We start from the raw sequence: 27,968 nt of genomic DNA, 5'->3' as shown, positions 1-27,968 counted from the left end.
AAGTGAGAAACTGATCAAACTTTATGTGATCAGCATCAATGTCTGGGTGCCAATCAGGTCAGCCAGCACATGTTTGTGTTGGGAACACATAGTGTCCATGTAGCCAAAGAGTGGTGAACAGTTGCCAACAATCTGAGACAACTTTCAACACTATCTGATTCAACTGTGGCAACCACAACACATTCCTGTGTGTTTCCATTTCAGTGGATGTATTCACAAGGAAAAACCAAAGGGTACAATCGCTTTCAGAAATAAGGTTGCTGTATGTAAGTTCTCAGCTAAATGTGGCTTGCACGATCGGCATCTGCGCTAATGAACATGTCAGCTGCCAGCAGAATATTGTTGTTCTGTGGATTGTCTGTTAATATCTGTTCAACCATGTTAGCATTTGCGCTGGGCCATTGACTCAGACACAAAGTGCCACTCTGTCACTGTCCTTTCTGGATAGTACAATCACCATTGATTACTGTGTTTACTTATGCAATATTACATTTGGCTGTACTGAATATTGCCATAAGCATGACAACCATTTCCAGCTGCAATAATCCAGACTAAGTTTGTTGAGTATAAATAAGTAGCAGTTCAGATTTTGCCTGAATATTGTTGATATTACTTGTAAATGTCATCATGCCAATTATGCAAAAACCGAGAGAGAATGTGTTGTTAATGTACTGAACATTGCTTTTGTGATGTGCCACTCAGCTATTTGGGTGATGTTCATTTGAGGATGACAAAAAATCTTTGTTGGGAGTTATGGCAACTCTCCATGCTCTGATAGCCCTGAGTGATAGACCAAACCAGCAGAAGTCCTACCCCTTTTATGTGATTGGCCAGTGCAACAACTTGCAGCTCACTGTCTCTAGATGGGATAGGTACAGTTCTCAGTGAGAGTAGAGAAAAGGGTGGAAAGTTTCGATCCTCCTACTGGTTTTCCGTAGGTTTAGAGAACAAGGTTAGAGGGTCAGAAACTCTCAGAGAGCAGGAGAGACGAGTAACTCCTCTCAAAGTTAAGATCACTGCGCTGGATCAGCTTGGCAGAGCCCAGATATCAGCACTGTGAATTTGAAGGTGGCTCTTTCCTCTCTTGCCTGTTTATGGATGTAATCATGAGGCAGGTAAGTCACAGGGTCATTCTTAACTCAGTCTGGATTTTATGTTGCTGCGCCTCTATGTTTTGCTACCAAAACAGTGAGTCATCAAATGTTTCCAAGCCTCCAGGCAGGGCTCTGTGCAAGTGCTGGGGTTGTTTGGCCTTGTTGTATTCACAGATTCCTTCATGTTTTGAACTGTGGATAATACTTGAGGGATAAGATGACTAAGTGAGAAGGCCGAGGGGAATTTTGAGATTTAAAAGCGTCAAAGAGAGTGGGAGTAGCCAAAGTAGGTTTCAAGTGTCAAAGCAGCTATTTGTCGTACACTTTTCCTAAATGCATCTACATGGGCTATATCTAAAATAACATGAGATGATTTCCAATAAGACCAATCACTAGAGTATACCTTGCAACACTGTACACTGAGGGCACAATTACAGTTGGCTATTCTTTTCCTTTTCTCAGTATCATCTTTTCCCAGTCATCATAAAAGTTTTTTATTACCTTTACTCAAACGGAGAGATCCACTGCAGCACCGAGGGAGATAAAAACCAGCCTTTCATCTGTAATCTGGCAGCCTCATGGCCTACAAAATGCCATTTACACCACTGATAAGAAAAAAAAAGATACAGACTTTTCTCCCCTGTTACATCCACATAAGCTCTGGCAATACATCTGGACACAGTTTGTGACAGGCCCCCATACATTACTCACAAAGGAGTCATTTTACGGAGCTATTAGCAAATGGTAAAACTGGGACATTGCAGTTGGGTCTGTGGCTTGCCTTATTAATTAGTAACTTATCTTGTTCCTGTGAGGAGGAATGTTAGACATCTTCCCACCAAAGTGTGCCGCCTTTGATCACTAGTGTGACAAATAGACACCAAGCTGTCACTATGGCAACACATGTGGAGGTCTTTATAAAGAAGCATTGCATTGGTTTCAAGTGAAGGGGATGGTTCAATTCAATTCCGTTTTGTTTATATTGCGCCAATTCATAACAGAAGTGAACTCATTGCACTTTTCATACATAGCAGACCTTAGGCTACTCTGGGGGAGTATGGTGAGATTATTTGGAGATTATGGCTATTATTATTGTTATTCGTATTATTATTATAAATAGTAGAATTTGACTAAATTAAATCAGCATATTAACATAGTTTTTCAGTAATAACTGTAAAATGTCACCATGTAATTTTGGCAAGTATTATGGTAGGAGGATGTCTTCTTAGTTAAGGGGATAGGGGGTGGATGTATTTTATAAATCAGCCACACGATGACGCTCTTTGACCGTTTTCCCCGGCAGTAAAACGTCATTCTCGTTGTATGACGTTGAGAAATTATCCAAACACGACGTGCGACGGATAAATAGGTCCGAGAACTGGTTTGTGGCTTTTTGATGTGAAGTAGATGCGTAGGCTACTTCACGGTAGTGTTGAACTCAGTGAGTCATTTCTTCTATGACCTGTGAGCAGCAGGCTGCAGCTCGGAAATTCACATTCTGTAAAGTTCCTGTGGTTGTGGGAAGGATACAGCGTTTCCCCGCTGATGCCACCTGCCAAGCCGCGGACAGGAAATGAGAGTTTGGTGCAAGTTGTGATGCAGACCAGGATGACCCGTAGAGCATAGACAGTAAGCTCACAGACAAATGGAAGAAAGAAAGAAAGAAAACGTCCTTGTTCAGCTGACCTTTTAGGCCTCTGTATCCAGTTCTGAGTGTGTAAGGAACTCATTAGCTACAGACATTATCGATTCCCAGTGGCATTTCCTCATCTGGAGCTCCATTATAAAACGTGCTGTTCACTCATGAAGGAAGCCTCTAAGTGGAAAGTGATCTTTTACATTCATAACAATGTCATGCTTGTTATGAGTGCGCAGCAAAAAACTTATATTATTATAGTCATAGTAATCCTGTTTGACAGATGCGTTTTACATTCAGTAGCCTAAATGTTTAGATTCGTAACTTGCCCTCCACAATCACCTCAATAACAGTAATAATGGATGTTGGTCAGGGCCAGGCTTCATGCAGCTAATGTCAGTAATGTGTGCAGCTGCAGATCAGGTAGATTTGTCAGTCTAATCAGCTGGCTGGTGCTGCTACAGCTGTAAATCACATTAGGCCTGAGTGGACCGCTGCTGAGCTGGCTGCTTTAGGGAGCAGCAACAGGCCACACATTGGTCACAGCCACGCTGGGAAGACAGGATTACAGATAAATATGTTAGGTGTCTGCCCCAGGAAAGAAGACAAAGAGCAATCACACTCTTTCAGTAGCTGAATGGGCGGTTAAGAGCCATCATTAAAGGTGATAGAAGACCATAACCAAAAGCATTAGGAAGTGCTTGAGCAGGTAATTGTCTTCTTATCTGAGACATTGTAATTGTTTCATCTCTAAATGACCCATTACTTCCTAATCAAATAAAACTCCACCAAGTTCATCATCTGACACAGTGCCACACAGTTAGGTGCGAATCCTATGCCTCACACGTGTTTGTGTGTATTAATACTCAGCATTAAGCATCTTGAATCATAATTCTGCTGTGCGACAAACAAGCTACAAACTACAATTAATTGTCAATGCAATTTGTACTCCAAAAGGAGGAAATTTATCCAGGTTATTCCTCAGACTATTTGCCCACAGTAAATATGGCTGTGATATATTGATATTATAGTTATATTATTAATATAACTGGCTAGATTTTCTACATGATTCTGGTTATTATCATACCATGATGTAGCTTTTGTAATTTGTTTGTCATAAAGGCTGCATTACAGTTCTGAGCTTATCTGTGAATCTCTTTGGTCCTCATCGTATCTAATGCATTTTGATTGTCAAAGAATAGTCATATTGCAGCAGCATATCAATACACTGTCTATCATTATTGAGGTACGCCCAAATTGTTTGGATCGAGGGTGTAGAATTTAGTGGGGATAGTACGGACATGTCCCTACGAAAATCCAGTGACTGTTGAATTGTCCCTAACAATACATTTGATCAAAACAATTAAATACAACCACTGTTGTCCGTCAGCGTCTAGTCAATGTTTTTGTACACAAACGTTTAACAGCGCTTGTTCTCTTCTATGAGTCCAATGCTTTTTAAAATTTTTTAAAGATTATGTCCTCCCCCCTCGTATGCCTCACAGTAGTTTGGGCTGCTGTCTACCTTTTTTTTTTAGACACTCAGTGACTTAATTTCTAATCTGTATTGTCCTCACCAACAGTGACATGAAATATGCACCCTTGGTTTGGATACATGATATGGGCCAGTATGGCCCGGCCCTTACACAAAGCCTTGCGTGCAAAATGTCACTTTGCATAGACATGTGTACCATTCACGAGGGAAAGCAGCCTTCCTATTACACAGATCTCATGAGTACGTTGTGTTTAAATGTTAGTACACAAATGTTTAACGCTGTTTAAATCTTTAGTTTTTATATAATGTTTTTTTCTGGGTCTCGTCAAATGTATGTACTCAGTTTGATTCGTCCTCTTGCTGATCTCATGGTACGAAATTCCATCCCAGTTGGAGACTATATAGAAGAAACCTAGGGAATCAGTCACATTCCCATGTCCATCTCCCAAGCAATGGACTGTCTGAACTTTAGCTTGTCTTTAATATTTACAGTGTGTTTCTGTCTCTCAGAAAGGAGAGTCACTCTGGGGACTCCTTTGAATGACAGGAGAATTCAAATGGAGCAGCGGGGGGGGGGATAGAGGCACATGGTAAGCAGATGGTACCTCGGTGATTCCCACATGAGGGCCAACTGGGACTGACTTGTATGTAACAGATGATGTTACATAGTGATTGTCTTCATTTGTAGTCTTTTCTGTCAGAGAGGATACTTAGGATCTATTGTGTCAGTTTTTGCTGTTAAGAGGTTGAATGGGGAGTTTTAGTTTCATGTTATTTTACCTTCTATAGAGCTATATTTTTTTTGTATTGTGGCTGTCATGAGGTATATTACACATCACAAGCCTCTGGAGACACAGACAGCAGACTGTGAAGTCATTGGCTTATTCCACGTCACCTTGTTTTTTTTGGATGCTGAGGGAATCGCAGACCTTGAGAGATGAGTCCTGCTGTCTCTCAGGCTGCCTCTCAGCTGAGTTTGTGGCTTCAGCTTTTCTTGTTGAATCCCCAGTGGCATAGCCAAGAAAAGTTCCAATCCACAGCATTGTGCTGCTAGAAGCAGAGGGATGGACACACCAGGAAACCTGATCCTGATGCTTTGAATTTCTGAATGGGCAGGCCTGAGAGGACACTAACCTGCCTGTGAGGACATGGGCTGGGGCTCTGCACAATCCTGCGCCTCCGCTTATTTGCTGATTATGACTCTCTCTCTCTCTCTCTCTCTCTCTCTCTCTCTCTCTCGCACACAAACACACACACGTACACACACATACACACACTCTCTCTCACTGTTGTCTGCTCTCTCTCTTCTTCCAGTACTGGCCAGCGCTCCAGCTAGCTGTAGGTGGAGCTGGCTTTCCTGGAATTGTCGGGCAACTTTTCCTGTTGTGCTTGCTACCTCTTGCTCAATCTCTTGCTTAATGACAGCTCTGCTGTAGGATTTACTTGCACTGTGAAGACTTTTGCCATCTGGATGCCCATCTCTACAGCACGCTGGGGTTTATGGCTGGTGCATTTGTTGTTGTAAATATGTTTTCATGATTTAGGTCAGAAGTTTTCCTTCAGCAGAAATGTCTCGGCAATACAAAGTGGGGCGAAATCCATCGGTGGGTAAAGTAAACTGTGTATGAATGGGAGAGCTTTCAGGAGGTTGTAATGTACTTGGGGCTGTAACGCCGTTAGCAGTGGCTCTTTACCACAGTGTTGTTTTACAAGCTTTTTATAACTTCAGGGTATTTAATACCATAGGTGATGACATCAGAGGATTAGTGTCTTTGCATTGTGCTTGGCATACAAAGCTCTTTATTCATTTTCTATTTAGGACAGCCTGGTTAAAGTAACACCTTAACCTGTTTGACAAGACCTGTGCAAGTTCAGTAACCACTATATTGTAGCTGAAAGCTTTGCTAAAAATCAAAAGTGATGTTGTCTCCTGCGTTAAAGTAAAAACATGTAAAACAAATGGACAAATGTTGGACAAGCAATTTTAGTAGTTTCATGTGTGTTTGGTTAGTCTATATGATTAGTTTTGTTTTAGGCTACTTATATATGTATGAATTAGAATTAGAATTATCACTGCAAACATTCAGTAGTTTAGAATTGAAATTAAAATAAAGTGTATAAAATTAAGCGTATCTGATTTTTAAAAGAATATGTTAATGAATGATCAAACACCAACTTCACAACAATAACTGTGCCAAAAGGCTTGATGTTTAACATATTTTGTTTAAGACTGAGCGGTTTGCATAGTGAAGAGGGTTGTCTTTCATCTTCCATACACCTGCATTCACCGCATTGTCCGTAAAGTACAAAATCGTAAAGAAACAAAGGCCCACAGATGCATCACAGTCACTAGAGACAAGTGCAACAATCGCCTCTTGTCTTGTACAGTACAGTGGGATAGCTGAATGTCTGTGGAGATTTGAATAGAATGGAAAGAACAAACCCTAGGTCTGTGGCTCAGAGGTAATTGCTGTATCCTCACAACTTCAAAAGGCTACTTGTGCCCGACTGTCCTGATAATGAGTTTTTGCCTTCTTCACACATAATGAGTGGAGGTAGAGAGTTCACATAGAGAGACGCTGTGAGCACAGTGTGTCCACTCGCAGCTGGGGTGTCCGACTGGCCGGGAACAAAGGCTTAGTGTCTGTGATAGTGTGCAGCCCCAGCCATCAGCAAGCAGGCCAATAGACTTCTGCTTGGCTGAGCTGTCAGTCCTCACTGGCCTGCTGGCCTAAGGAGTACAGTATAGGGAGGAACACATGGGGACAAGCTAGACTATTCCTGTGCCAAATTAAAATGAGCCGCTGTTGCATTCTCAAAGTTGTAAGTTCAGTCAGCCATATAGACCATACAAAAGGCTGATATATGTATAATGTGCAAACACATGTTTTGTATGTATTCTTCTGCTTGCTTGTTTTATTTTCCCAATTTGCTTCATTTCCATAATCAGATATGAAATGTTTACATGCAGTACTATTTATATTCAGTTTGCAATGGCAATCAAATGGAACTCAAGATAGAGACGAATCGTTTTGTTTTATTATCATAAAAATACTTGAAAATAACATGCGCAATGTCTGTTTCATTCACTTCACATCTAAATATGGACATTAAGGCTGCAAAATGATTACTTTCATGATCAATTCATCTGCCGAATATGTTTTGTTGATGAATCATTCAGTCAGTCTACAGAATCTCAGAAAATACTGAAAAATGCTTGCTGCGATTTTCAAAAACGAAAGATAATGTCTTCGAACAGCTTGTTTTTTCAAAGCTATCATCTTTTTCTAATTCGTTTCTGTGTCATCTTTACAGATAGCTGATCAGCTTCCCTGGATTGCGCTCACAACCCCCCTTTGTTTTGCCTGAAGATGGAAACACTGGAGTCTGAGCTGACCTGCCCAATTTGTCTGGAGCTCTTTGAGGATCCGCTGCTCTTGCCCTGCGCTCACAGCCTTTGTTTCAACTGTGCCCATCGCATCCTGGTCTCACACTGCACGCCCAGTGAGCCAATCCAGTCCATCAGCGCCTTTCAGTGCCCAACCTGTCGCTATGTCATCACCCTTAACCAGAGGGGCCTAGAGGGACTGAAACGCAACGTTACATTACAGAACATCATTGACCGCTACCAGAAGGCTTCTCTAAGCGGACCTAACTCCCCTAACGAAACTCGGCGTGAGCACACTATCCGCGAAAGCAAAGCCATGACATCTCCGGGTGACCGGGTGCAGTGTCAGTTCTGTGAGCAGGATCCTCCGCAGGATGCCGTGAAGACTTGCGTCACCTGCGAGGTGTCATACTGCGACGAGTGTCTCAAGGCCACCCACCCCAACAAGAAACCTTTCACGGGCCACCGTCTAATCGAGCCCTTGCTGGACTCTCATCTGCGAGGGCTCATGTGTCTGGAGCACGAGGATGAGAAGGTCAACATGTACTGTGTGACAGATGAACAGTTGATCTGTGCACTGTGTAAGCTGGTTGGCCGACACCGGGACCACCAAGTGGCAGCCCTCAGTGACAGATATGACAAACTCAAGGTAAGAAATTATCTGTAGTTGGAGGAATGCTTAGAGATTCATGATGCACTGATTGTAGCCCCACAGAAAAGCTGATTTCTGCGTTTTTTCAAAACCTCTTTTCAGCGTATACAGGATCACAGAATGACAGTTAGATAAGCTATTAATACATTTGCTGGATTTCAGTTTTATAAAAACTTTTCAGCTGCTTGATTTTAGTGGTGCTGAAATGTGTGCAGACTCTGAGATAAACCACAGTTCATAGGCAAATTATAAAAAAGTTGTATTGATTATGTTTTTTTCATACATTTTATAATATAGAAATTTCATTTTATTGGCAACCAGCATCATTGGTGTCTAAAATAAAATGTCATAAGTTGCCTTTCACTTGGGCTGCTTTGCCACTTAGCTGAACCAGTTGTCTTAAAAAACGTTCGTTCAGATAGTCGCTTCCATTTTCAGAGCAAAATACCTGGATTCGTTAAGTGTTATTGAATCTCTTATCAAACCTTTTATCTCTCCTCATAATTTTTTATTAACAAAAACCATTGAAAATGCTCAGGTAACGTTCTTAGTTATTGCCGGTGCTGATCATTGCTTTTTGCTAGTTAAAATGACCAAAGTCACTGATGGTAGATTATATAATCTGTAGCTAATTAATACTAATTCCAGCTTCACTGAAACATTTGACTGTTGGTTAATGCGCTCTCTCCAAGCAGCTGACTGTACTCTGCCAAACATTATTTGCGAGCGAAAAGACACACCACCGCGAGTGAACTGAGTTTTTGTAGTTCAACAGGGTGCCAACTCCTGTCAAGAGAAATGATCTAGCTGATTGCGGCACGTTAGATACAGGAGGGTCTCCCATTTACACTCTTTGTGCACATCAGATCAATATTTTAGTTATCTGAATGTTATGTCATTATTTGGATCAAGTAGTTTGTAAAAAATCAGGTGTCAGTATGTTACAGCTGTTATTTCAGAAAGTCAGTCAACATTCAATATCAATCAACACTTCATATCTTCTGCAGCTTATCTCATTTTTAGGTTGTAGCTTGTTATTATGAAATCAAACTAGGCTAGCTTAATTTATGTGAACATTGATTAATTCAGAAAATACTACTACAAACTGTAGTATATCTGGCTTCTTGCCCAACCACAGGTCATCACAGATTTAAACTGAATCTTAGGGTTGTAGTTTATTATGAAATTGTAATTTAAAGCTAAACTTAAGAAGAAGAAGACATACTTTTTTAATCCCTCAAGGGGAAATTCAGTGTTTTTTAATGAGATATGATAAGGGATTCTAAAGTATGCTATTGAACCCCACCCTATTATTTTGTTTCAATGTATTAAATTGTACCAGTCTGTGTAGCCAAAGCCTGATATAGTTTTATTTCTCTGTGCCATAGACCTCCTTGTCCAAAAACACAAAAATTTGCCACACCATTGCCCTAGGTAACAGGATCCCTCATTATGACGAACATGGATATTGTTGTTTAATTTGAGTCAATCCTACGTACGGTCCTTCTACGGTACGAAATCTGGAGCTGAAAATTGCCCCCGATAACAACACTATTTCTTGGGATTTATTTGCGATACAGAATATAGAATATTTCCAGTATTATCGTTTCAGACCTAATGTATCATAAGCCTTATAAAAACGGTAAATTAAGTGAGGCTTTCTCTTTCTTAGCCTTTCTTCAGTCTTAAATGTAATGACATCCAAGGCAAGAGACTGCTTTCACAGTTTTAGGTTAAGTGGAACTGCTCACTTTCAGCATATGGGCCAATATCAATAACGCATGAGAAGATGCTGTTAGCTGGGGCATATAAAAAGGCGTTTCTGCATTCCTTCCATTAGAAACGTGAATCAGCTTGTAGACCAAGGGTAAGATTTTAGCTTAGTGAGTCAGTGTTTTTGCTAGCACAGTGTGGGTCTGTCATGTGCAGCAACCTCATGGCATATTATATTGATTGATTTTGTAGTCCACATCAACGCAATCATGTAGTGGAGCTTTATTGTGAAGCTTTTGACGTGGAAATAGAAAGTTAGCTTTGACCTATAGTATGTAACAAAATTTAAGCAAGGTACATTTTCTCCAATAATCAAAATATTTACTATTTTAGTTTAGGAATGTGTCTTTAGCTCAGTTGTAATGGGCTTTTCAGTTCTGTCAAAGTTCATCCTAAAGTGTCTCCTGAGAATTGCATGCACCACTGCATGAAATAAAAATGAGGGTCTGCTTTGTTTTCACAAACACTTACAGTGTCCATGCATGACTCACAAAAGGGGGGTTTACTGCATCAACAGTCAAACTCAAAACCCATATATTCCCATTCCACGCTTTCACGATGCTTTGTCACGGTGGAACTGGGATGCAAGCAATCTTTTGCAACATTTTGGCAAGATAGGTCAGAGCGCCAGTCTTAACCTGTCTCCTTTGTTTGATCATGCTGTCGTTGTGCAGAAATCTCCTGGCCGCTTTCTCTGTGTGGGGCGTGATCGTTCACACCAGGAGGCACACCAGGTGACCAGCATCATTTCCTTCAATTCCACATTCAGGGGCAGATTTATTCTACGGACAAACCTAAACCTTGATTTTCAGGGACTTTGTCCTTTGAAAACTAACAAAATGAGAGCGAAATACATTCTGCGCACATTATAACGGGTCAGTCACATAGTGATGAGACATTGTAATGTAGCCTTGGTGATTATTATTAAAATAAGTACACTGCTTTTGTTTTCATTATTCAGTGTTGTAGTTAATGTATTGTGTGTCGTATATCTTTCTCTTGTAATAAGCACATTCTCCAAGTGGTTAAACACAGTAGGGTGCTGGACTTGAGATGAGTCCTTTATCTTCTTAAAGACTTAACAGTTATGATCTGTTTTCTGTGCAGTTTAACATCTTCAGTTGCTTGATATAATTTTACAGCCGGACATGTTTTACCAATTCATGTTTTTATTTGTCTTGTGACCTCATATTAAATGCTCCTTGTTGAGCTCATATTAAATGCTCCTTGTTGAGCTCATATTAAATGCTCAGAGGCGCATTGTTAGAAGCCTCAAGTGACAGAGAAAACAGCAATTCCCATCTTAGAGAGAAATCGTTTTTTCCTTGTGGCACGCAGGACAGGACCCAGGTGGCATGCAGCTGAGCTTGTTTATAGTTGCCGTTTTTTCCAAACACATGTTTACAGCCACAGTGGCTCACATTTCTCAGAAATTCCCACACAAAGGGATATTGTGACATTGTAAAGGTGCATGTGTGTGTGTGTGTGTGTGTGTGTGTAAAAGAGTGTGCAAAAATGTATAATGCAGTAATTCTTTCAGTCTGGTTTTTGTCATTATGTGACACGGTCCTGGTCTGGTATCTGGTATTATCTATCCATCATCCATTATTTAAGTCAATTTATTCTTATTCTTTAGGGTCAGAGGAGTGGCCGGAGCATATCCCAACATGCAATGGATAAAAGGCAGAAAGAACCTATTGCCCATTGCATGTTTTCAGTCTGTAGCAGACTTACATATAAACAGAGAAATTACTCATACTCACAGGCAATTTAAAGTTTGAATTGAATGTGGGTGGAATGGCTTTGAGCAGTGAGAAGAAAGTTGTGTAAACACAGGGAGAACATGCACACAATGAAATTCCTATAGTGAGGCGACAGTGCTAATTACTAAACCACGGAGCTGACATATCTAATAGCACCTCTACTGAAAAAATTAGTTGTAGTCATGCCAAATAAATAACCTCTCTTAAAAAGACTTTCAAAAAGACTGTATTGGTATCATGTATAAACTTTGATAGCAGTAAAATGTCCGATTAATTTCACAGTCAGTAGACCTACTGTACACTATAGGGGACACTAACCTGTTTAACAGAAGGCTGGCCTTCTGTTAAACAGGTTAGCAGTTGAAGGTCCTCCATTGTTTTCTGTTGAAATGCAGATGTTAAAAATTACATTATACATTTCATTGTGTATTGTTTTCTAAAGAGGTATTTAAAACATACAGTATGAAACAGACTCTATGGTGGTTATTTAGGCAACTAAATTAGAAACAGGTTTGGAACTTTTTCACAGCAGACAATAAGTAAAGCACAGGTGTTACTAATATCATTAACGGTAGCTCTGTTCTATTCAAGGATCCCACTAAGTCAATACAGTGTGACAGTGAGCCAGCATGCAGGACCCTAAAACTGAAGCAGCTAAATGGAATTTAGCCGTCATTCATTTTATTATTTACACCTGTGCTTTTCGTACTGTGACATGTCTTACACAGCTTAATAACAGACAATATTCGGTATAAAATATAAATTTATATTAAGTTAAATTAATAATGTTTGGAAAACAGAGCATATAAAAAATATGATCAGATAAGAATACACTGCAAATCAAACAGTTCATATATAAATGTGGATACACCTATAATATGCTGTACATTAAAAAGAAATTATGAAATGCATTTAGAGTGGTGAGTTAACAGAGTGTATAATTGTACACAGGAATACCACACTATGATGCGTGTTTCTGATGGAATGAAAGCTCAAACAGCCCTCCTTCAGGGCCTGTGGTGCTCACAGGATGAAGTGACAAACTCTGACAATGGATAAAATTTCTAATGTTGACACAGGATAAAACTCCAAGTCCTGACAGTGACCTGTGAGAGGAAGGAAGTGAGACTGGCCAAAGCAAAGGTGTGGGACCAGAAGCATTCACATTCAAAAGGAAGCTCCTATTCTTTCCTCTCATCAGCTTTAAATTATTCTAGGAAAGGGACCTCCATTCGAGAGAGCTGCCTAAACACATGAACTGTATTAATGTTGCAGGAGAAGCAATATTTCAGGCACAATGAGAAATACAGAACAACAAAAATGTTGAGTTCAGAGATGAACTCACATGGTCTCTCCTGGCTTTCTGTCTTCACTGTATGCTCTACTCTCTCTGTTTGGCTTCATGCGATGACTTATTCAAGCAAACCTAAATTGATGGGACAGTTTTAAGCTTATACATTTGGCTATATTCAACACAAGTTTGACGAATATGCTATGAGCTATGATGCTAAAGGTTTTGAACTCACCTCGCCTGTACCTGCAACTCAGCGTCTGAGATGGCTTTCATCACCTTATCTTCCATATAAATAAATCATATTTGTGAGAGTGGTAAAATAAAGCTTCTGCTATTTTAGTACACAGTGATGCACCCACCTTATGAAATCACAATGCGAAACATCAAACTTGAAATAGGGCTACTCAGTATTTGCTGAACTCTTTGGAACTTTACAGGCCCCTTTTAACAGTCTCTTCTTTTAGTTATTTTCAGTATTTTGTTATGCTAACAATTATATTTTGGTAATTGTGAAACAGTTTTAAAGGGGAAAGTTTCATAATGTTTGTGTTCAACATATGGAAATGAATTGAATATTAAATACATCTTGGATCATACACAATTTACCATGTGAACCTATCAGACATCAGTTAATTAACACAAGTTTTCTTGTGTGTGTTGTCTGGGTACATAGTACAGTTTAAACGCTGTGTCATTATTTATTTAACCATAGAAAATCACAGATCCATTCATATATATTATACTTTGAATCATAAATGCTTGTCTTGTTTTCCACTATAAATGGGCTGAAATCGGTCAGGAAATGTAGAATATAAAGATCAAAATGTGAAAGGGGGAAGGTGATCTGGAGCCAGCCATCCTGAAAATTGCTACGTGTACTATGAATCTGCCAACAGAGAGCTATCTAGTTTGGGACTCAGCTCAAGAAGAATATAACTAAATACAGGGTTCCTGCAGGCATTTTTTCCAGCATCTTCAAGGTGCATTTTTAAGCTTTACCAGCACCTTATGACTGTGGTAAATTAAATATATATATATAATTATGTATATTTGTATATATACATAATTATGTATGATGAATGATTATTTCACTAGTTCATATTCACATTAAATTGGATCTTATTTTGCTATAAACTAAAATAACTACACAACAAAGTTTCTAGGTTCAAAATGTGTCACTGGTCTATAAGTAGACTTGGCATCCTATATTAAAATCTGGGTGAACCGATATAAAACAACCACTTAAACAATCAGCAGACAAATATCTTCAGTTTCAATAAAATCTTTACTAACAAGACTAATGACAGATTTTATTATGGCGTTAGTGTGTCTATTAAAACACATTCGATTTTGGTTGGGGCGTTTTCATTGAAATCATTGGTAGCATGCTTAAATGGAATTATGCATTAATCTTTTATGTAAGCAGAATAATACTTTATGTCAGAAAGTATTTTGTACCACCACAGTACACAGTCATCATGCTACCCAATTACAGTAGGAGATTACGTTTGAAACATAAGCCTTTGATCAGAGTCAGTGATTAACACAGCCGGGGCTTAGTTGTCCAAATCACTGGCAGATGCTCTGCTAAGCTCCGTGGCCTCAACAGGCAGCATGATGGGATCTCTGGCACACAGGGAGGACTGGGGGCTCCATACTGATCAGAGCCCAAATGTGGCCAGTCATATCCAGAGGCAGCCTTGTGTGTCCTCTCCTGTGCCCATTACACTCGTGCCAGATATGGCCCTTATGTTCCCATTCACCTAACCCTCCTACAAGATTTATTCAGCTGTTTACAGTTTGATGGGGGGGGGACCATGTATAATGACATACTCTTTTTCAATTGTGTTTTGCAGCAAGCCTTGGATTCCAACCTCAGCAGTCTAATCAAGAGGACCAGTGAGTTGGAAAGTCTGATGGGCAAACTTATCCAAACCTGTCAACATGTGGAGGTGAGGTTGTTTATCTGTTCTCTTTCGGGGTCCTTGCTTCTGTGGCAGTTCATCGGCAATAACTCATTAAATTATTAACACGGTGATGAATTACTGCTTTTCATCATGTCAACAACATTAATTGCTCAGTCTATAGACTTAGTCTATAGATCAGTCATTTGTATGGTATTTATGACTTTTTCTGCAAATACTCAATGCCAAATATGTATGCATGAACTTTGAAATTAACATATAACGTTATTGTTTATTTTACTCTAATATTAAATCTACCACAAAGCATTTTGGTATCATATTTGACCTGTACATTACTTTTGACCATCAAGTTACTAAGCTTGTCCAGAACTGTTTTCGTCAACAAAGAATATCACTAAAATCAAATGTATCGTGAACTATTAATTCACACTAGGGCTGCAACTAATGATTATTTTCGTAGTTGACTAATCTGTTAATTATTTATTTGATTAGTCGACCAGTCACAATTATTTTTGACACCCCCTAACCATAATTAAACCATTTAACTAATTAAATATCTTTCAAGTTTCCAACACACAGCCTAACTAGCAAACGTTACCATTAAGTGAATGAGGTTTACTATTCAGAATGAACAACAGTATCAACGCCAGGGGGAAACCAGGGAAGATGACAAGACAGCGTAGGCTACTCCTATAATTCACTGATTTATACAAACTTTAAAACTTAAAAACTAACTTAAAACTTAACTTTTTAACAAAGATTTTTGCTTTGGAACTATATAAAATAAAATCACATTAAAAGCAAGTACTATAACCGCAACTGTACACTAACAATGTAATGTCTATTTAGAATAATTAGGCTATATCACGTACCAGGTGTTTCTGGATTTACTTTAAAATGTTAAACCATTACTCAGATTGTAAAGACACAATAACAGAGGTACGAACATTGAAACCATCTTACAGTTGTGGCCTTTCCTCTGTTATGCTGCAGTGGTCTGTGTGGGACCAGAGGGCTCGGTGGGCGTGACTTGCCGGTCAGCTGGCACTGCTAACCTTGCAGCCGCTTGTAAAGCTTCTCAACCCCGAAAACGTTTGAGCACATTTTGGATTCGCCATCAACTAAAACTGCCAATATTCAAATTCTACACAGTTGATTTCTCTGCTCAAACCGCTCAAAAGTGTATTTAGTGATGAAATAGTGTACAAACCTTGTAAAACCAAAAACACGTTCTTTCATCTGTTGCTTTCCGCTTCTCGCATGCAGTTGGCGAGTTCAGCGCCGACAAAACGTAGCAAAGTATGTTTTTTTAAAACATAAACAGTGCTGCCTCGAACACCCTGTTGTGTACACAAGCGCACTGCAGTCCGGAAACATTGCAAAATGTTTTGAGATTGAATTTGCCCAGTATATTACTGGTCGAAGCCACACCCCGATTTGAATGGAGAGCAGAGAAGCCAGTTTTGGGCCAATAAAATACTACTACAGGGCTACTTCCTGTTGGCACCAGTGGCCTGGGGCCTTTCTCATTTCCCAAATTTCTGTCTCCTGGACTCCTTGATGTGCATTTTAAGAATTGAGATGTCCTTCAAGATGGCGTGCTGAGATCGATTTCCGGGTCACACGCTCGAGGATCGAGGATCGAAGAGTCGAGGAGACAGAAATTTGGGAAATGAGAAAGGCCCCTGTACTACGAAGGGAGTTCAACCTACTCAGAGTTAATTTGAGGTTATCAGGCAAACTCAGGGTTGACAAACTCTGACCGCCTACACTGGAGTTAAACGGTACTGCGAAGGTGGATAAGACGTTGGTAAACTGAGTCCGTGTTAACCCGGTGTTAACTTAATTGGAGTTGGCGCGCGTTCGTATAAAACGGGTGTGTTCGGCCGTGCAGGCAGAGTTTTTTCGCAACGGCGCATGCTCTGTATTTCTCCAGAGGAATGCACATTGGTAGTGTCAGGAAATTATGAATGTAAAGACATTAACCCATAGGAAAGCAAAATCCAAGATGAGATCTCATAGTTGTTTCCTTCTTTTCTCCTAGACACAAATGAGCTGCTTTTAATATTAAGATGAGACCAAAGGCCTTTTCTCCCACTTCTCAAATTCATGTCAGGAGAAACAACCATATAAAATCTCATTTATATCTGACTCTGATCAAAACAAGAGATCTCTAACTGATCTTAAATAAGTCTAATTTAAGTCTCCTGAACATTGGACCATGAGATCAGAGAAAGAGCTCAAAGAAAACTCAGCTATGACTCCTGGGATCTCATCTTGGCCTCAGGAGCAAAAACTCATCTCTGTCTTACTCTGATCAAAGGATGAGATCTCTACAGTATCTTAAATAACTGTAATTTCAGTCGAGAATGTGGATCAGAAAAAAAGCTCCAAGATATTTCTCTGTTTTGTCTTAGGGGTTATTTTACTCAAGTACTTTACTTACGTCAAATGTTGAGGTTGAGTATTTTCTTTTTATGGGGGTTTGTATTTTTATCCTTAAATCCTCAAATCCTTATTGTATTTATTGTTAATTATCTGTTACAAGTTACTGAGAAAAATAAAATAAATTTTGACATTGAAAATAATGCACAAATGTCATGTTTTCCAATTGGTTAAGGTCACAGCCGACATAACACCCAATACTTTGACATGTTTAGAGATTAATTCATTAAGGACCGAATATACGCAAGAACTGAGATTCAACATGTATCTGTCATACAGAATAAGCACTTTTACTTTTGATACTTAAGTACATTCACTATGGAATACTTTTATACCTTTCACTTGACTAGAATTTTGAGGACTTTAATTGTGGATATGGTATTTCTCCTCTTTTAAGTAAAGGAATATTGTACTCTATTTAAAGACAATCAGTCGTGTTCTTATAATTTTAGCTGGATGGCGCAGCGGCAGCGTTGTTGCCCTTTGAACAGCAGGAGCGGGATTCAAATCCACCTCACTTCAAACAGCTCACAACTTCTTTTTAGGAGCAATAAGCAAGACATTAATGAACTCAAAAAGATACAATGATGAGATCTCATCTGTTACTTTCATTTATCCTATTGTAATCTCAATTCAGTATCCAGTTGTCTTACCTAAGTCTCAAAACCTCAATCTCTCTTCATCTCATCCTTTTCTCCTAAGGGGTTTTAGGAGCAACAATTCAGATTGGAGTGATCTCAAAAAGATACAATGATGAGATCTCATCTGTGACTTTCAATCTCCTATTGTAATCTCAATTCAGTATCCATTTGTCTTAACCAAGTCTCAAAACCTCAATCTCTCTTCATCTCATCCTTTTCTCCTAAGGGGTTTTAGGAGCAACAATTCAGATTGGAGTTATCTCAAAAATATATACTATTGAGATCTTAGTGTTTTCTCAAGAGTTAAAGAAAAGACTATTCTGAGAAAAAGATTTTTCCTCTGGGAACGGCTAAATCTAATATCGTGGCGGACGACAAAGCCAGGGAGGCTTGTTGGACTAAATTTGTAGCTTTAGTATCTTCCCAGTGTTCTTATTGTAGTTCAAATCTCTATTATGTATTTTATGGGCTCTTCTTTTATGTGTAATATGAGGTAAAGGTACAACTGCACATAAGGTCCATTGTAATAGAAAAAAAAAGAGCCAGCGGAGGGGTAGTCCTAATAATCCGAGAGAAAATTTAATTTAATCTAGCCTACAAGTAAAAAACTTGAATATTCACTGACATTATAGTCACACATTTGAGAGAAACTTCGCTTTGCAAGGCTGCAGCACCACACACATGTCTGCCGTCTATTATGCATGCACTGGAAAGTTATATTAAATTTTGCAATCGGATTTAGCAGTGAGGAAATACTCCTGAGTTTAGCCCACAATCACTATCATGCACCTTAGAGACTTTGCCTTGGATTTGGCATATTCAGAAGAAAACAGAGTGATTTTTTTTAATATGTGAAAACACTTAGGAGAATTCAATTATAGACTGCAGATGGGCTACATCTAAGAAAACATCCCGTTAATTAATTAAGATTCCTCTCAAAACCCCCCGAGGCTGCTGCTTCTCTGAACGTAATGCTGTTGTGGTCAGAACTTCATTGCAACAGCAGTGGAGCAAATCAGGATGAAATCTAAACATAGCTATGTTATGAAGCGTGAGTAAGTTGAGCCCGTGATGATGGAATGATGAGTTTCCGTGATGATGGAAACTCTGGGTTTTTGGATTCAGAGAGCGAGATCAGATAAACTCTAGGTCTGTAACCCCGGCAACTTACGCTGTGAACCTAACCTGCTCGGGAGGAGGTTTACTTCAACTAACGCTGAGTTTCTCTCTGACTCCTCCCCGCCTGCGGAGCTTGAAGCGGCTGTCTGACATTTCCTCATTCAGACTGTCGATATCAAAGCACATGTTGGAACACAGTTACGTCTTTAGAAACATCGAAATCACGGTTAAATAGGCTGTTATCCTACTGATCAATGAACAGTAGGCTAACCTTTATTGTTGTCGCACAGATTAAACATTTCTATCGTAGTTATCAACATTCCTATCATAGTTGTCAGCTGGATATGATGTGAATAATGTGAATGAGTGAGGATGACTGTGGTGCAGCTGAAACAAATGTAGTTTAAAAGTGTGTTTTTCATTATTGCTAATAGAGCAAGATTTTATTAATGTAACATGTCTAAAACTTAACAGTCAGTTTGAACCTAGACACATTTTACTAATAACAACTACTAATCACTGGTCCATGAGTAGCCTAAATGTCTAATCTGTCCGATTAATATTTTCATCTTCAGTTATTGCCACCGGCATTTAGTCCCGTCAGGTTACAGCTGAATAAACAGGCCTGTAGCATATTTAAAATGAATAACAGGCTGTAGGAGAATTCCAGCTCTTTATCATTCATTAAGGAAATTCCAGTCTGGTAAATAAGGAATGAGCAACGCTTTATAAAATGTAATGTTGTTAACGTATCGATACTCCACTCCTGCGTTTTAGAGCCAATCGTCCGCGTTGGCAGCAGCCATATTTATAGCTCCACTCGATGGAGGCTCTGCCTTTATTTACCCGTTGCCATGGTGAATCGTAGTGTCGGAGCTCCAATGATGATGGCTTTATTTCATCCCTACGCACGCGCTTACAGCAGGTTCAACATACTCAGAGTTGCCTGATTAATTAACTAATTCTGATCGGCCTTTCTGAAACTGAAAACTCGGAGTTTGACTGCTCAGAGTTCGTCAACCCAGAGTTTAGGTTTACACTCAGAGTTATAACCGTGGTTTAAGCAACGGCAGAAACACCGTAATTCTGGTAGCTGCATAGCTGCACCAACAAAAACTCTCTTGGCTCAGTGTGTTTGTCTGACTCGGATCGTCACTGTTTAATCAGCCCACGAGGCTCACCTGCCAAACACCTATGCAACATCACTGGTGGCTGAATAGTTTTTTTAAGATTCACAGAAAGTTTATAATCTAAGCAATATGGTTACATCTCTCATGTGCAATGTGATGTCACAGGGTTTTGACGTCATTTTTGGGCCTACATGGAACCGTCTGTAGGTAACAAATCCATGCTGCCTGCCAGATCCCTTTCTGTCCATGTGCAAAAGTGGTCCTGTCTGTCAAAGAAGGTTACCACAAATGTGCCTGTTCATAATTACTTGTGTGTTGTCTGTTCTCATCTCAGGGCGTCAAATACTGACACTTTCAGAAAGGCTGACAAAGCATTATTTGATCATAGTATTTGATGCCAAAGGTACCCTTCAGCGTGGGTATTAGTCGCCCTGTCTAGACTGGAAGCGCTAGTAGCTAACTAGGTAGCTAGCTATGTTAGTATAAAAGGCGTTGACAGCTTCCCAAAGCCCCTTACCTTTACCCTAACCATCACAGGGGTGTGTGCCTAAACCTAAGTCAGCAAGCTTTTATCCATCTACAATAACTCCAACTGCAAAATAAAAGGTGATTGCACCTTTAATGTTTTAGCCCCAAACCTCTGGAAATAATCTTTCCCAATGTATCAGATTTACTGAATCTTCAGACTGTTTTAAGCAGCTTCTAAAAACCATCTTGTTTTGGTTGTGTGTAATTTCTTTTTTTTTCTGTGTGTGAAGCACTTTGTTATTGTGTGTTTTAAATAAAGCTTTACCTACTTAAAGTATTATTATAAAAAAGCATATTTTGCTTATGGTATATTGTATTTTGTTTATTATCTCACCTCTAAGCATTTGTAACTGACCCTTGCTTAACTTAGATTTTAGAAAGTCAGCAAGCAATCTTGTTTTTGTAAGTTTGAGTGTCACTTCAATAACCCACCGGGGGTGCTGCGTGTTCATTACACTGGCTGTGACCATGCATGTGTTTGGGATGAAAACACAGAAAGGTGATTGCTATTTTGCCCTGCGCAACATGAGAAGGAAGAATTATCCTCTAATGTGGTTTGTCACATGGGGTTTACAGAAAATAACGTGCTGTCAATAACGTGTTTAACAATTATTTAATCAAATGAACCTGCAGTTGTGCTAATTAATCCGTTATTGATTGTCTCTTATCTATACTTCTGTCTAGGTAAATGCATCACGACAAGAAAACAAGCTGGTTGAGGAGTGTGACCTGCTGATTAATATCATACAGCAGCGAAGACAAATCATAGCTACTAAGATAAAGGAAGGAAAGGTACAGTTTATCACCTATTGTGTCATGATAACCTTTGTTTGTTTGTTTATCACCTTGTGCGTATTGATAACCTTTCCACACATGCTGTTCTTATTAAAATACAGCAGTAACAAATAACAGTTTTTTGGGGAAAAGCTTTCTACCTACATTTTTGGAGAAGTTTAATCTATAAGCAATAAAAACACACTCTTACTCAGTTCAGTTCATTAAGGGTTTTGCTGCTACAGCCTTATTTAGTCTGATATGACCCGAAACCTGACGTGTTACTGTGTACACTCTGTAACTGTCATTACTGAGGTCATTTTACTAAATTTATCCCTCTTCTCCACTTGCGCTACTGTTACACTACATTTCAGCATGTCCCAGATTAGCCCCAGTTTGTGTCTCTCAAGTATTATCATTACATTCGAGTCACGAAGCCGAGCATCCGATTTTTCTAAAAATAAATACCCGCTGGTCAAATAGGGATAAAAACGATATATATACATAGATAGCCTCAGTCGCATGAAAAAGGAATGCTCAGCTTCTCAGCTTATTTAAATCACTCATCCTCTTATTCTGAACCGAAAACTCGGCTGGTGGCAACATGTCCTCAGATCTCTTTGTATAAATTACCATATGTTGTATTGTACACTTATTACAAGATACTTGCAAGCTACCTGCAGTGTAATACTCACCAGACTGCAGAGTTTATTGCTGTGTTTTGTTTTCAGTATTAGTCCTCAACTCTGGAATGCTTCTGGCACAGTGTCTATACAATTAATGTGCATAATGTTGTGCCTCTTATATCGCTTCCCTTCCTTTTCCCCTGTTCGATGCCATTAGAGAGGCAATGGCATGTTGTGCCATGCTCAGTGTCAGAGTAAGATCAGCCCTACTTCCTGTGATGGCCCTCTCTGATCGAGGACTCCTTCCTCACCCCGTGCCTCATGTCAGGTTCTGAGGTTGCTTTCAGCCACTAAGCCAAAGAGGCACAGATGTGGAATACGAGGGTCTGGTTATTATGATGGTGTTATGAGGGATGTTTCATATAGAACAGGTTGAAGCTCTCAGTCTTGTTGGTATTACGCAACTGAAAAATCGAATTCTCAAAGGTGTAAATCAGATTTTCCCCAGTAGGATTTTCTAATTGGCGAGGCAAAATCTAATTTAGCATCTTGCAGGTTGGTGGCTCATCCAATAGGTAGTGCATTAGTTTGTTATTTACCAAGCTTTTCATCTATCAACGTGTACTGTTTTTTTCTTCCCAGTCTATGCGGTTGAGGAAACTAGCCCAGCAGATAGCCGGCTGTAAGCAGTGCATCGAGAGGTCCTCCTCCCTCATCACTCAGGCCGACCAAACGCTCAAAGAGTCAGACCACACTCGCTTCCTTCAAACGGCTAAAAGCGTCTGTGACCGGTGAGGGAATAAAGGAAGCCAACACTATCGACAAACAATAGATATGATGTATAAAACTGTCACCATCTAATGGTGTACTTCTTTTTTACAGAGTTTGTATGGCAACGGCATCCTCTCAAATCTTGTTACCAGAAATTAACCTGAACGACACCTTTGATACTTTTGCTTTGGACTTCACAAGGGAGAAGAAAATGCTAGAAAGCTTGGATTACCTCACTGGTGAGTGGGGTCTTGCAAGTTAAGCACACAATGTTTTACTGTTTGGCACAAAGCCTATCTGTTAATTAATATAATCTATTGCTCGCTCAGTTTATACTGCCAAATTAGTTTAGTTAACTTACAACTTTTGGCCAGTTTTTCACTCACATACCATAATTCCTAAAACTGGCCATTTTAGATGATTTGTTGAGTTCCTTTGTCCAAAGTGAATTTAAATTATCCTCCAAATATATATATATATATATATATATATATATATATATATATATATATATTCATACAATTTAAAAGCTTTGGCATGGATAGAAGCAGGGACTTTATATTGTAACTATGTCCCTGTTAACAAGAAAACTAAAAAGCTCACAAATGTTAGGTTACAGTTAGGTTTTATTTTGTGCTGAATGAAACAGGTTTGATTGTTTATGCTCAGCGCCCGTTGCGCAGCATCAATTTAGCTCTGCATGGGGGCTGCAGCTGTAATTGCTGGAGGAACCGCAACCTAGCTTAATTACACTAAAACATAAATGGATGGTGCTTTTTACCACTACTGGTCCCTGCAACATATTGTTAGTTTTTTTTGTTTGTTATTTTTAATGTTGTGTTGTGTGCAGAATAGAATCCTTTCAGCTCTTCATTACTGTCTTAAAACAACATTTATCTTTTGTTTGTTCCAATTGCAGCACCAAATCCACCAGTAATCCGTGAGGAATTATGTACAGCTTCATATGACACGATCACAGTTCACTGGACATCAGATGACGAATTCTCTGTTGTATCGTATGAACTTCAGTACGCCATCTTCACCAGCCAATCTAATGTTGTCAGTAAGTCTATATGCAGCTCTCTGGTGGGAGTAGTATAGTATATACAGCATGTTTGTGGTGGGAAACATGACAATGCTGGAGGGATTTGAGAGGGATTTCACTGAAGGACTATAAATTGTTTGAGGGCTATGTTACAATATCCAAACATAATATTGTATTTTAGCAGCTGGGGAGGAAAGCTCTGTTCTGGCTCTTACGGGTAATGAGATGTTACCAAAATACAGGGTAATTTTTGCAGTCTGGGAAGGGATTTGTGGAAAAAATAAACAGCTCAGTCAGACTGGATTTACATCCAGATGCACATCGTATGATCGATATTATCTCGGGGTTGAAATGAGCAGCAGACTGTTTGAATTGATTGCTCTAACAAGGTCACAACATGCTCGATCAAGCAATTTATTCTCATCTGCCTCAGTGCTCAAGCACACTTGGATAAGCGGCAATGCGTCTATATTTGATGAGTCAAAAGTAGAACATGTAGATTGAACACTCGATACAATTACGCTGTATTGTCATACTTCTTGATTTCACTAAATGAGGCCTTACAGTTTTCAAGGCTGTTCTTTGTCAGTGACTTTCTGTCTGTCTGGGCTGCAGGTTTGTGTAACTCTGCTGATAGCTGGATGATTGTACCAAACATCAAGCAAAATCACTACACTGTGCACGGGCTCCAGTGTGGCACCAAGTACGTTTTCATAGTGAAGGCCATAAACCAGGCTGGAAACCGCAGCAGTGAACCGGGGAAGCTCAAGACCAACAGTATGTCACGTTTAACAACTGTAAAGAAGTCCTTCATTATCTTGTGAAAATTGTAATGTATTGAAGAAACTATTCCCCCCCTTTTTTAAGGTCAACCATTCAAGTTGGATGCAAAGTCAGCTCACCGGAAGCTTCGGGTGTCCCATGACAACCTGACAGTGGAGCGGGACGAGACATCATCCAAGAAGAGCCATAGTCAGGACCGCTTCTCCAGCCACAGCAGCTACGGGGTCACAGGAAATGTCTACATCGACAGCGGCCGCCATTACTGGGAAGCTCTGATAGGAGGAAGCACATGGTAAAAACATTTATCTGTTTTCAGCCATGCTAGCGGCGTGGCTCTTGGGATGGCAATGTATGTCTGACAGTTTGATCAATCAGACCTTCTCTAAGCAACTAAAGAAGAACCATTTTGTGCAGACATTCATGTTCCTCACAGAATGAATTGTAATAGTGTAGGTGATCCACTGACATTTCCACATTACCATCACCCTCAACTATATATGTGTTTAGTGCTAATTTGGAAATGTTAGCATGCTAACACGTTGGACTAAACATTAGGATGTTGATATTGGCATTGTGAGCATTTTCACATGTTAGCATTTAGTAGACTCACAGAGTAGCATGTTTATGGTCTTGTTTATTTCTCTATTAATAATTTTTTAGGTGCTTACTAAATGTGTACTGGTGTTTATGGATTTTTTTCCCATTGGGCATGCAGGTTTGCAGTGGGAATTGCATACAAGTCAGCACCAAAACATGAGTGGGTCGGCAAAAATTCCGCTTCCTGGGTACTGTCTCGATGCAACAATTCATGGGTGGTGCGTCACAACAGTAAGGAGATGCCCATCGAGCCTTCACCCCACCTGCGGCGCCTCGGAGTATTGTTGGACTATGACGCTGGATCTCTGTCCTTCTACGACGCTGTCGGCTCTCAGCACTTGCATACATTTGACATCGCCTTTGCTCAGCCAGTCTGCCCTGTGTTCAACGTGTGGAACAGGTGTTTAACAATCCTCACTGGACTGCCCATCCCAGACCACTTAGAGGGGACCGACTATAACAACTGACAAAACCTGTCCTGCTGGATTTTCTGTGTGTACCCAAAAAGAGACCAGACTGCACCCCCTTGACTCCGATGTCCACACACTGTTGACAAAATAAAAAGAGTAACGCAACAAGATGCAGTTAATGGCCCAGGTGTCAATCCTATGTTGAAATGAATTGGAATTATTTAAGAAATTATTTACAAGCATATGTAGATGTATTTCTTTGCTTCGCACATGTATGTACATTACACAACTGGGTGGTTTAAAGGGTTTGCTAACAGTTTGAAATTCATGGAGAAAATTTCAAGTAGGCTCCAGACGTTTTTTATTTCTAAATTCATATATTCATGTGTCGTTGAAGGTGAGAATAAAGCTTTAAGTGCAAGTGTTAAGCGGACTTTCTCACTCCGATGTTTTTGGAGGGTCGTATTATAGGCTATTTTAAATGTAATGGGTTTTTTTTGAAAGATGTTTTTAAGTCATAGCACTTTGAGAAGACAAGGTTGTCACTATAAAATGTATTTCTAAGCCAATTGTACCATAATGCAAATGTTTCCTTCTCATTGTTTTGTAAGGGAAAAGTGTTGAAATAGGTCAGATAGTTAACAACAGTTTCACTTAGAAATTTTAATGTGAATTCAGTCAATTCAGCAATTTTCAAATATTTATTGTCTGTAAATGCTTGAGTACAGTTCAGCATTATTGAGATCAATCAATCTCCTCATTGTAGCAGTTTCAAAAGTTGAAAAAGCTCTTCATCACAATTTTCACATTTACGTTTCTCTCTGACAAGATGCAATAAAAGTGACTTCATTTGATTATCTGTGTCACTTGTCCTCATTTTATGATGTACTGAATGCCAAAAATGTGTCTCAGTGAGATGATAATTTAATGCACTGTACACTTGTTGTTTACTCTAATTTATACTTGATACTCTCATTAAAGCATGAACAAGCTCACACAACACCACAGTGAAAAGAAAACATCACCACCATAGAGAAACGTGTCAGTAGTGCATTACAGGACTCACCCACACTGAGCCAAAACACGACTTTTGACAAGATTTGCTCTGACATCTCTTTTTGTTCTGGAGTAATGTGGCTTGAATTCTGCAGCATCTCCTTTCAACTAAAGTAGACAAGAGCAAAAAGAAAAAAACATCTGAACTCAGTGTGACCTCCCTAAGAGACACCCTGCAGACAGAGCCGTAATACGTAAACACGACCTCTTCCTCGTAATGCCACCAGAATTTTACTATAGTTCTGTTTTTACTATAATTTTATAGCTAATTTCGAAAATGATTTACATAGCAAGCAAATTATTTGAAAATGTATAACATATAAATGTTTTTCTGAAGACAGTGAGACATGGATTGTGATGTGTTTGCAAAGATTTATTCACTTACAGCATATTGAAAAAAAAAATGCAAACACATTTGTCCAGTGTCTTCTTTCCATAATTTAGATTTAGAAAAATACATTGTGGTAAAGAAAACATCTAGACAAAGACTTTTCTTCTGTGCTTTATTCTTTACACACCAAAATAAAAATAGAATTGGCATTAAAATTTACTTGTTGGGGAACAGACAAATTATCTTTGCATGTGTGACTGCAACATTACAATAACTCTGATCAAATGCTTTACTCTGGGTACCCTACTTACAAAGAAACTAAATTGCAGATACAATTAAAAAGAACTGAAAATCTCAATTTGAAGTATTAAATATGTGCCCCAGGGCTCCACCTGCTGGATTTGTATTTTCTGTGGTTATTATGCTGCAAAGAGCCACATCTGTCCAACTAGAAATCCAAACAATCTTTTATGTTGGTATATGTTCTTTGTGGTGTTAGTTTATTGTTAAATTATGGGCTTCAACTGTCCCCCAGGTGGATAACTGAGGCAAATGCAGTTCAACTAAAAATGTACTAATATGTGAATGATAAATAAAGATAATAAAACTAGTTAACACAATTTTGTTTTGATCTTTTTATTCATGTATTACAATTTAAACCTAAATCTATTTATGCATGGACCATTAATTAT

At 39.2% G+C, this 27,968-nt stretch overlaps 1 protein-coding gene across 4 annotated transcripts; it reads left to right on the top strand.

Moving 5' to 3' along the window:
* The first annotated feature begins 914 nt into the window (after positions 1–914).
* On the top strand, positions 915–26,743 carry mid1 (midline 1). 4 transcript variants are annotated; one of them, XM_046053125.1, is made up of 11 exons: positions 915–1,115; positions 7,541–8,262; positions 10,713–10,772; positions 14,952–15,047; positions 21,568–21,675; positions 22,926–23,074; positions 23,166–23,293; positions 23,974–24,117; positions 24,715–24,876; positions 24,967–25,174; positions 25,598–26,743. In XM_046053125.1, the coding sequence occupies exons 2-11, from the start codon at positions 7,597–7,599 to the stop codon at positions 25,944–25,946; spliced, it is 2,070 nt and encodes a 689-aa protein (XP_045909081.1). In that variant the 5' UTR covers positions 915–1,115; positions 7,541–7,596; the 3' UTR covers positions 25,947–26,743. The 4 variants fall into 4 exon arrangements, with proteins under 4 accessions (XP_045909081.1, XP_045909084.1, XP_045909082.1 ...); XM_046053126.1 differs by lacking the exon at positions 915–1,115 and adding an exon at positions 2,558–2,723; XM_046053127.1 differs by lacking the exon at positions 915–1,115 and adding an exon at positions 3,421–3,439.
* Positions 26,744–27,968: the final 1,225 nt, after the last annotated feature.

The sequence above is a fragment of the Micropterus dolomieu genome, linkage group LG07, assembly GCF_021292245.1.
Source record: "Micropterus dolomieu isolate WLL.071019.BEF.003 ecotype Adirondacks linkage group LG07, ASM2129224v1, whole genome shotgun sequence".
Classification (NCBI taxonomy): Eukaryota; Metazoa; Chordata; class Actinopteri; order Centrarchiformes; family Centrarchidae; genus Micropterus; species Micropterus dolomieu.
This window is presented reverse-complemented; position numbering and strand designations above follow the sequence as displayed.